The sequence below is a fragment of the Elephas maximus genome, chromosome 19 (assembly GCF_024166365.1).
Source record: "Elephas maximus indicus isolate mEleMax1 chromosome 19, mEleMax1 primary haplotype, whole genome shotgun sequence".
Taxonomy (NCBI): domain Eukaryota; kingdom Metazoa; phylum Chordata; class Mammalia; order Proboscidea; family Elephantidae; genus Elephas; species Elephas maximus.
In genome coordinates this window covers 49,534,060-49,544,697 of record NC_064837.1, presented here as the reverse complement: position 1 = coordinate 49,544,697, position 10,638 = coordinate 49,534,060, and the positions used below count along the sequence as shown (strand labels likewise).

Below are 10,638 nucleotides of genomic sequence, written 5' to 3'. Positions count from 1 at the left end.
AAAAAAGTAATTTAAAAAGTTGAACAGGAGTTCTTCACTATGGAGAAAAACCAAGACAAGGAGAGAATTGCAATTTGCAAATTTCCTACAGCCATCGTTACCGGCGTGGTGGGGAGGAGGGGGTTGCTGTTCTCCATCTTCCCAGGGGACGGGGTCAGAGGAAATGCACTGAGCCTGCCGGAAAGGCGGAGGTTAGACATCAGAAAGAACTTCCCTGCAACCAAGGGCCTGGGCTCCGGACGGGGAAGAGCGCATATGGTTGTGGTGTCTCCATCCCTAGGAAAACTCAGTGCAGGCCACTCTCATCCAGGGCAAGGGCATGGCCGGGATGGCCTCTGAAGGCGGTAGTATTGATTCCTGGTCTTTGTTTTACACAATCACACAGGCAGAATCGTGTTTACATGCGACAACTCTCGCAGTTTAATATCCGGTCAGCAAAGCTGTCCTGGCCACTCCAGCCTTGAGAAGGGGGTGAGGGGGCCCAGGGCGAGAGGGACGGGGCGTGGCGAGGAGGTCTCAAGGGAGGCGCTGGCCTGAAGTCCCCGCCCTGTCCCGCCCTGCCTAGCCAGAGCTAGCCTTCTTCCCCAGAGCTCCGGCGGCCGGGACCGAGAGCAACGGCCTCCAGGGGCCAGGATCCAGGGAAGGCCTGGAGACGGCGCCGATCCTCAAAGGGTCACGCACGCCAGCTGCTGGGGGCCGACCTGGAACCTACCGCCGGAGACCTAGGGAATCGCCGCTGAGTCAGCAAGGCGCGCTCCCGCGGTCGCCCCGGCCCCGCCCCCTCCGGCCCCGCCCTGTCCTTCCCGAGCCTCGGTTAACCCCTTCCTACACGGAACTGCAGGCTATTTGCCCCGCCTCGCCGCTCTTGTCGGAGCTACAGAATCTCTAGAATCCCGAACCATTCTCCCTATCTGAGTTCAGTGAGCTGTGCGCTCTAAGTTCGATTTTATTTACGGCCTAGGACCGCGCCTTCCCAAAGCCCCTGCCTCAGAGTCTTCAATTCTAAAGGAGGTAACTCAGACCGAAAGCCTGGAATCCTTCACCCCAGGGACGGAGGGCCACCTCTAGATCTATGTCAGGCGCAGGTCTGGACATCCTTTCAGTAGCTAAGGCTCTTCTTCCGTTTTTCAGGGCCCCAGAGACAAGACAGGGTTCAGAGGGCAGCAATCGTGTTTTCCTCAACATCATCCTCTAGGCCCTTCGCTCTCCTCTATCCTCTCTAGAGAGTTTTTGATCTGTCGGTCGGTTGGTGAGCCAAGAGTTAAAGCAATCGCTTGGAGGCGGGGCTTCCGTGACGTCACTGGCACCCGGAGTCCGACTTCAGAGGCGGGGCGTGGCTAACATGTCACCGCCCCCTCCCTCCCTGCTCCTCTGCCCCTCTCCGCTGTCACCAGGCCAGGGGCACTTGATGCAACCCGCCGCGGCCTCAGCGGTCTGATTGGTGGCCGCGCCCGGCGCCAGGCACAGGGATTGGGCGGAAGAGGCTATGACGAAACCCGGACCCTGCCCTGTAAAGAAGGGAGGAGAGAAAGACTAGGGAAGGGGGGCCCCGCAGGGGAAAGGCGGCTGGGGAGGCGGGGTCCCGGCGCTGTGCTCGCGCCCCCAGCGCGCCAGTCCCGGGGCTGCAGGGAGCGCAGCGCGCGCGGCCCGGGCCCCGGCCACCGGACGCCCTACCGGACACGACCCTCCCTGGAGCTTGGACAACTGCCCACCTCGGACACTGCACCGGACACTGCCCCCCACAGGGCTGGACACTACAACGGACACTACTTCCCAGCTCCGGACATTGCTCCCTCCTCCCCCCAACCCCAGCCCTGGACGCTTTTCCCCCCTCCCCCTCCGGGGCTAGACACCGAGCCCCCTGCAGGCTCTGGCTAGCGTCCCCTTGCACCCCAGCGCCGGGCATTGCCCTCTCCCTGTTGCTCTCTCCCTCCCTCTCCCACTCCTCCCGCCACCAGTTTTCCTAGCCCGGGTCTGAGCCGGGCCAGTTTCCCCGACCCCCTGCTGCTCTGCCGCGGCTGCACGCGCCCGCATCCCCGGTCGCTCGCCCGGATGCCTCTTCCCGGGGGATTGTGGTGGCTCCTCTGCTGCCGTCGAGGCTTCACTCTTCTTCACCGGGACTACGGGGACGGCGAGCTTAGCGGGGAAGGGGACGAGGACGAGGACGAGGAGACCTTTGAGCTACGGACCCCGAGTCCAGCGGGCGGCGGGAGGGTAAGTCCCAGAGGGTTTGGAGAGACTCGTCTCAATCCCTTTTGCTACAACAGGCCGTCACGCCTGCTCCAGCTCCGGACTCCAGCCAAACGTCGCTCTCCGGGCAGACTGGGGACGTGGGGGAGGTTCCTGCCCGGGGGCCAGAAGCCCCCGGGAGCTCAACGGGCTGCTGGACTCAGGATGTGCCTGTGGGCCTCGCGCCGCACGCTGGGCGCTGTCCACCTGCTGGGGACCCTGAGGCAGGAGAGGCGTCATGCGTGGCCCGACCTGGCCCTGCCTCTCCCTTCCCCGCCGGGCTCGCGTCCCATCCCGTCTCCTTCCGCCTCCGCCAGCGCCGAGGAATGTGGCGAGGCCGGCTGGGCGGCTCGGACGCCTGGGTTCGCTCCGGTCCCAGTTCCTGAGTTCTGGGGCCAGATGCTGGATCTCCCGCTGCGGGGACGTGGGCAAGGGGAAGAAGACATCTTAGGATTGGGTTCTGTGGCAGGGACGCCAAGGAGAGGGAGCTGGGGGACATGGTTCTTCGAGGGCCCCTCGTCATTACCTTGCACTTAGGGCAGAACTCTAGGCCCTCCCTGGTGAGGTTCCTGGGGAATCCCTGAGGGATGGTGAAGAACACTCAGCTCCCAGTTTTGTCGAACATTCCCATGGGGAAACTGAGGCAAGATCTGTGTGGGAGACCTCTAGCCCCTGACATCCCCTCCCCCATACTCCTGCACGATGGCGGCCAGACTCCCGTGTGCAATGGCCTGGGCCAGGCTCCCATCCCCCACTCAGGGGTCCCTGGCAGGCCCAGTGGCTCGGTGCCCGGGTGAGGCGGGCTGCGCCGCCAGGACGAGCGCCAGCACCTGGCGGAGGCCGAGGGCAGATAAATATAGAGGGGGGGAGGGAAGTGGGGGACTGCGATTAGGGGAGCTGTTCTGAGAGAGTGGTCAGCACCTGCCCCCTTGGTGTTGCGGCTAAGAGTCCCGCTCGGACTCCAGAAAATGGGTGGGTCTGCGCCTCTGGAAGGCGCCCGACCCTCATGACCCCAAGCTTCTTAGCCAGGGCAGGGCCGGTTCTGTCAACCTCTCCATTGCTTCCCTCGTGCTCCACCTCCATCCCCCTCGCTGGCACTTGGGGACAGGTGTCCCTGGCCCCCCTCCCTGGCTGGAGCTGTCTGTGCCCAAAGGGATGATGGCACAGTTCCCACCTGGCCTGGCTCCTAAATGGATTTGCAGCCTGTCTCAGACCCCAGTCTAGGACTGAAGTTTTAGGGAGATGTGGGACGGGTTGGAAATGGCGAGATTCCAGACTACACCTTGTCTGAGCTCCAGCAGATGGGTAGGGGCTCCACTCCCCACTAAGCCTCAGGGGTGTCTGTGGGAGGCCAAAAGAAGCACTTGGAGGAAGTCCTATACTGAAAGGGTCCATCTTTCCTTACTTTGCCTCTGTGCCCACTGCTGGTCATCCTGTGACAAGTGAGGCAGAGTGAAGGAAAGGAAAATGGAGAGGTAGGAGTGACTTCCAGCCTGCCAGAGTGGAAAGGGACTTTATTCACCTCTCTCATTTTACAGATGGGAAAAGTGAGGCCCAGAGACAGAGAGGGACTTGTCCAAGGTTCCATAGAGAGTTAGTGGCCAAGCTGGCACTAGAACCTAGGTCTCCTGACTCCCTGCCCAGTGCTCTTTCCAGCCTACCCCACCCTGATTACATCTTCAAAGGGTAACAGGGACAAGGTGCTAGCCTTGGCTGCTAAGCCATTGGACCAGTAGGAGGGGCCAGCCCACTGGCTGCAGCTTGCTCTGCCCCAGCCCGACCCACTCCTTGACTCCTTAATTCCCTGATCAGCGCTGTCCTGGGCACAGAAACCACTGGCTTCCAGCAGAAAGAGTTCTGACCCGGAGGGCCTCTCTGCCTGTCCCCCCAGGGCCCCCTGGACGTGACGCTTACTCAGCCAGGGAGAACTGGACCAGTCTCCGACAGGTGAGCTCTGCCCCTGTGCCCCATGGTCTCGCGACCCAGCCGTCCCCAGGACCCCCATGCTTGCCATCTTCCCTCCCGTGGTTGTGCAATAAGGGAGAGGCCCTCTGCCGGACGCTGTGGTTTGGCTGGGGTCCCGGGGGGGGCGGTCCGGCCAGGGGCGCTGGGAGGAAGGGGGGTCCAGGCTATTTCTGGTACGAGGTCAGAACAGCCTGGCGGTTCCCACAGCCAGGGGGAGGGGTTCCCAGCCCCTCAGCCAGGCGCCCCTCGCGGTCTGGGGAGCCCTAACTAAGACGCCCCCTCGAGGCGGGCCGGGGACCTGGCAGCCTAGCCTAACCCTTCCTCCCCTCTGGCCCAGGCTGCAGAGCTCAGAGGAGACACGGAGCCTCATCCCGGAGAAGGGGCCGCCAGAGGACGACCCGGACGTTGTCGTGAAAGGTGAGGACCCGCTTGTGCACTCCGAAGGTGCCGGATCCCAGCCCTCCAGGGGATAATGGCTCCTACTGCTGATCCTTCTCCCCCCAACTCCCACCCTGCCCCAGGTTGGCTGTACCGCGAGCCCCGCGGAGGAGGGGCGCGGCCCTGGCTGCCTCCGCGCCGGGCCTGGTTCGTGCTCACCCGGGACTCCTTGGACCAGTTCAGCAGCAGTGGGAAAGGGGCGCGGCGCCTCGGGAGCCTGGTGCTTACCAGTCTGTGCTCCGTGACCGGCCCTGAGCGTAGGCCCAAAGAGACCGGTGAGACCTGTGGGGGCTCTCCTACCTCTCTGGGCAGACGCTGCCCAGGCAGGCCCTAATTGCTCTTCGTGGCCTCTCTTCCCCCAGGTCTGTGGTCAGTGACCGTGTCTGGCCGGAAGCACAGCCTCCGTCTCTGCTCTCCGCGCCAGGCAGAGGCCGAGCGCTGGGGCGTGGCACTCAGAGAAGTGATTGCTGCCAAGGCACCGTTGGAGACTCCCACCCAACTGCTGCTCAGGGACATTCAGGTGCGAGAAAGGGGACTCCAGAGAGAACTACTAGGAGGGTTGTAGACCCAGAAGCTCTCTGGGTTCATAGAGATCCCCTGCCCCATCATGTGATCTCTCTCTTTGCCTCTAGGAAAGTCGTGGGGACCCGGAGGCAGTGGCCCTCATTTACCGACGGAACCCTATTCTGAGGCACACGAGTGGGGCCTTGTATGCCCCACTCCTGCCCCTGCCCTACGGAGTGAACGCCCCAGGTGAGTGGTCCCATGGCCCAAGTCCCCTGGAGGGAATGAGGTGGATCAGAGATAAGAATCTGAATGTCTTGCCTAGCAGGGACCTACTGAGTCCTCAGGGGGCCTACCCAGCCCCTCACTTTTCAAAAGGATGAAGGTGAAAGGAGAAGCTGGCCAGGAAGAAAAAGGACCTGCTTTGTCCACTTTCTCTATGGGTCTCATTCTGACCACTGATGGATGTTTCTTCATGAGTTTTTACACTCTCTCTTTTGATCTGTCATCACACTCTTAAGACCATGTCACATTGTTATTGTATGCCCTTGAGTTGATTACAACTCATAGTGAACCTATAGGATGGAGTAGAACTGCCCCACTGGGTTTCCTAAGCTGTAATCTTTACAGGAGCAAATCGCCAGGTCCGTTCACCTGTTGGAATCACTGACCTTTCAGTTAGCAGCCAAGTGTTTAACCATTGTGCCACCAGGGTTCCTTTCATGTCATATTACCTGTACATACTACCTTTACAGGTGATAGAAAAGCCACCACTCTGGAAGAATGTACTGGAAGAGCAACTGCCCTCATCCAGCTATAGTTCTCCCCAAGAGAGGGTAGTGACTTACCTGATTCCTACAGCTAGAGGGTTAAGGGGCACTGGGAGGAGAACCCTGGCTTTCTGACTCCCACTTCAGTCTGCTTTGTGGCCCATTGCAATGGCTCTCAGTACCAGTTACAGAATCTGGGATTTGAACTACGTCCCTTAGTGTATCCGGTAACCTTGGAGGCATAGTGGTTAAGTGCTACTGCTGCTAACCAAAAGGTTAGCAGTTCGAATCCACCAGGAGCTCCTTGAAAACTCTATAGGGCAGTTCTACTCTGTCCTGTAGGGTCGACTATGAGTCGGAATCCACTAATAGCAATGGGTTTCTTAGTCTATCCTTCTAGGTGGTAACCCAAAGTCCAGCCTTAGCGGTATCTGGAGTGGGGATTCCTGGGAGGCAGGGATTGAGTTTCCTTCTGTGGGAACCCTACTTTCCCTTCACTCTGCCTATCCTTCATACGCTCCTCTCCTCACCACCCCCTGTCCCCTTATACTCCCTCTAACCTTTCTCCAGTTCATGCCTTCCTCCTAGGGCCCAGCTCTGGGTCCCACCTCCAAACTGTCCCTCCGCCCCCATTCTCCCGCAGGTCCGGGCTATGCACCCTTGCGGGAGGAGGCAGTGAGGCTGTTCTTGGCGCTGCAGGCACTGGAGGGGGCGCGGCGCCCCGGGCCCCTGATGCAGGGTGTGCTCCAGACCTGCCGGGACCTGCCCGCGCTCCGGGACGAACTCTTCCTGCAGCTGGCTAAGCAGACCTCGGGCCCCGCAGGGCCCCCCGGTCCACCGGCTACCCAAGACCCCGCCGCCCTGCGGTACTGGCAGCTCCTCACCTGCATGAGCTGCACCTTCCGGCCTGGAGGAGCTGTACGTGGCCACCTCCTGGGGCATCTGGAGAGGTGAGAGGGGCGGGGCGTGGGCAAGGCGAAGGCCAAGGCAAGGGAGCTACAGGGCTGTGAGAGAAAGACAGCACTTTCGAAAGGGTTTGGCAGATGGAGAACCTAGGCTCAGAGAAGGGAAGGGACTCACCCAAGCCAGAGCCATTGCTACCTCCTACAGTGCCAGTTTCAGGTGGAGGAATTACAAAAAGGTGCCCCCCTTTGGACAGACAAATTATTAAAAGGCTGCTTTTCCTCAGGGCTGAAGCAGTCTGGCGCCCGGGCTTTTGGGTTAGAGATGGGTTTCTGATGTGAGCCTGAATGAGCATCGTGGCGACTTTTGGAAGTGGGAAGGGGAATGGGAAAGCGTTGCCAGGGGACTTAGAGAGTAATTCAGCTCTATATAGAGCACTGGGGAAAGACAAGGACCAGTCGCTGCCTTCAAGGAGCTTAGAGCTGGAGGGGAGGGAGTGCACGAGCTGAAATACACTGTAATACAAGAAGGCGAGGGAGGGGAGGAGAGGAGCCCTCCCACTGCTGATTCCCGGGCACTCTCTGCCCCAGGACCGAGCAGGCGCTCCCAGATTCGGAGTTGGCGGAATATGCGCGCTTCATCCGGAGAGCGCTGGGCCGGACGCGCGGCCGAGAGCTGGTGCCGTCACTGGCGGAGATTTCTGCGCTGAGCCGGCGGCAGGAGCTGCTGTGCACCGTGCACTGTCCCGGGGCCGGTGCCTGCCCGGTGGCCATCGACTCCCACACCACAGCCGGGGAGGTGAGGCTAGAGAGAGGCTCCTGCACCCCCATTCCTCTCCCAGTTTCCCATGCTCGGCTCTCCAGGTGCCTGGGCCTAGGTTAGCTCTGTGTTTCAGATTCATCATTTCGGTGAAGGGGTGGTGGTAGTGGCGGGACTAAGAGACCTGGAAGACCCCTCGAATTGGATCAGCCCTCCCCGGAGTCCTGGCAAGACCCCAGCTCGGTCTGATTGCCCTCTCGCTCCCTCCCCACCAGGTGGCGCAAGAGCTAGTGGGGCGGCTGGGCTTGGCCCGGAGCCGCCACGCGTTCGCGCTGTATGAGCAGCGAGGGGCACAGGAGCGAGCCCTGGCTGGTGGGACCCTCGTGGCCGACGTGCTCACCAGGTTTGAGAAGTAAATGTCCAGCCCCAGCCCTGCGGTCAGCCTTTCTGCCTCTCAGGTTCGGTCAGTCACTAAGCAAACATTTATCTAGCGCTTACTACAAGCCCTGCGCAGTGACGTTTGCCGGGGTCACATATCCGACCCCTGCCCGCGGGGGTTGACAGTCTAGCCTCCAGGCTCACCTCCCTTTCTACTCCCCCCAGACCCCGCCCCAAACATCTGGCCTGACCCCAGGTTGGCCCCGCCCCGTCCCACCTCCTCCACCGGCCTACGCCCCCGGGGAGGGGGGCCCTGCTTCGCTGTCTCATGGAGCCCTTTTCTCTTTTGCAGTTTGGCGGCCGAGGAAGCCGGGCTGGAGGACTCGCTGGACTCCGGCTGGAGGCTGTGTCTGCGTCTTCAGGGACCTCTGCACCCTGAGGGGCTGTCCACAGACGGTCACGAACTGCCTTTCCTCTTTGAGCAGGTGAGGCTCTCCTTCATTCATGTCCCCAAACAGATGCCAGACCTGAACGCTGCCCTTTCTAAAAACCAGTTGTGGCCGATTCCTGCTCAAGGTGACCTATGTGTCAGGGTAGAACTGTGCTCCATAGGGTTTTCAATGGCTTATTTTTGTAAGTAGATTGCCAGGCCGTTCTTCTGCGGCGCCTCTGCGTGGACTTGAGTCTCTAACCTTAGGTTAGCAGCCTAGCGCTCTAACCTTTTTACACTACCCAGGGATTCCCTCCCTTTCTAGTCTATCTCATTTAATCATTTTACTCCAACCCAGACCTCAGATCCCAAGTTCCCAGGTGTTTTCGCGACAGCACAACCGCCAATTCAACACTGACTCCAGATGTCTCCTTTACAGGCTCACGCTCTGTTGCTGCGCGGCCGGCCGCCCCCGCCCGACGACACTCTGCGCGCCCTGGCTGCGCTGCGCCTGCAGGGCCTGCACCGGGACTTTTCCCTGCGGACGCCACTGCCGCGCCTGGACCGCCTGCTGCCACCCCCGGCCCCGCCGCGTGAAGACCCGCCCCGCCCAGCCCCCAGGCCGCCCCCCTCCGCCGCCCTGCTGGCCGGGGCACTCTGGAGCCCAGGCCTGGCCAAGAGGAGGGCGGAGCGGGCCTGGCGCGGCGGGGCCGGCCGCACAGCGGGAATCACGGCCCGCGAAGGAGGAGGCGGCGCCGGCACGGCGGCTGCTGTGCTGGGCGGCTGGAAGCGGCTGCGGGGCATGGGCCGAGCTGAGGCCATGGCTGCCTACCTGGCTCTGGCGGCGCAGTGTCCGGGGTTCGGCGCTGCTCGGTATGACGTTCTGGAGCTGAGCACGGTGAGGGGGAGAAGGGAGAAGGGGACTCTGGTGGCCCTAGCCCCACACCTTTGCCCCAGAGCCACAGGCCCCCACTGTGGGTCACACTTCCTACCCCAGCAGAGCTGCCCATCTCAAACTGCAGGAGTCACTTTGGACCCTTACCTCTCTGGAGCCTTAGCTTCCTTGCACTGTCGGGTCACAGGGGGAACTAGGAGCCTCCCTGCTCACAGCTATACCCCGCCCCCCCAAAAACAAAAGCTGTAGTGTCCTCTCCTTCTCACCTGACTGCCTATCTGTCTGCAGGAGCCTGGTGGGGGTGCTCCACAGAAGTTATGCCTGGGCCTGGGAGCCAAGGCCATGTCCCTCTCCCGACCTGGTGAGACAGAGCCCATCCACAGTGTCAGCTATGGCCATGTGGCCGCCTGCCAGCTAATGGGGCCCCATACCCTGGCATTGAGGGTAGGAGAGAGCCAGCTCCTTCTGCAGAGCCCCCAGGTGAGTGGGAGGGGGTGGTGAAAGGAGGAGGGAAGGGAAGGGATGTCAAGAAACACTGAACACTGGCCTACATAGGGCTCTAGGCACTGGGGATCCAGCAGTGATCAAAGGTCAAGCTCAGGTACATTAGAATGGGACAGTGAACCAGTAATCAAAGTTTATTTAAGACAGAGATAAGTGCTACAAAGAAAAGAAGAGTGAGACAGGAAGTGACTGAAGAGGGCTATACATTAGGTAGGATGGTCAGGAGGTGACATTTAGCATTCCAGGCAGAGGGAAGTGCAAATGCAAAGGTCCTGAGATGGGAACAGACTTGGCATGTTAGAGGAGCAGAAAGAAGGCCAGTGTGACTGGCACACAGTGAGGGAGACAGGGGTGAGGAGGGGGAAGGTTGCAGGGGCTAGATCATGGGAAGCCCTGGTAAGGAAGCTGGGGCTTCAGAGCCTGGGTGGAGAATGAGACAAAGAAGGGAGCCTGGTGGCCCCTGTTGCACCTGACCTCTGCCCTCTCTTAGGTGGAAGAGATTGTGCAGCTGGTAAATGCCTACTTGGCCAGCCCCTCCCCTGAGAGGCCCTGCAGCAGCCCTTCTCCTCCATGCCAAGACCTGCCAGACATCTCCCCTCCCAGCCAGCACCCGGGCCTGGACGAGCCCCAGGGACAGTCTGGCTGTTTGGGGCAGCTGCAGGACTGAGCTTGCCAAGGGTCATGACCTCCTTCCTGCCTCCAGCCTGGTCCTGGACTGCTCTGAGACTTGAGGAAACCATGGACCCTTTTGGCCCTGCAGGGACAGGGCATACCCTACACCCAAGGGCTGCAATGGGTGCAGAGAATTTTCTAGTTTGTTTCTTAATTTATTTGTAGAAGAGAAGCAAAAAAAAAATCCTTAT

At 60.8% G+C, this 10,638-nt stretch overlaps 1 protein-coding gene across 3 annotated transcripts; it reads left to right on the top strand.

The window, feature by feature from the left end:
* The first annotated feature begins 2,052 nt into the window (after positions 1–2,052).
* Positions 2,053–10,638, top strand: PLEKHH3 (pleckstrin homology, MyTH4 and FERM domain containing H3). Of its 3 annotated transcripts, none has more exons than XR_007514167.1 (13): positions 2,053–2,214; positions 4,121–4,176; positions 4,532–4,611; positions 4,716–4,907; positions 4,995–5,152; positions 5,265–5,385; positions 6,550–6,856; positions 7,400–7,607; positions 7,844–7,980; positions 8,299–8,431; positions 8,816–9,249; positions 9,560–9,751; positions 10,266–10,353. XR_007514167.1 is itself a non-coding variant. In XM_049860930.1 (13 exons), exons 1-13 carry the CDS (start codon positions 2,053–2,055, stop codon positions 10,440–10,442), a joined length of 2,373 nt encoding a protein of 790 aa, XP_049716887.1. In that variant the 3' UTR covers positions 10,443–10,638. The 3 variants fall into 3 exon arrangements, 2 of the variants coding, with proteins under 2 accessions (XP_049716887.1, XP_049716886.1); XM_049860930.1 differs by having other exon boundaries at positions 7,844–7,971; positions 8,816–9,274; positions 10,266–10,638; XM_049860929.1 differs by having other exon boundaries at positions 8,816–9,274; positions 10,266–10,638.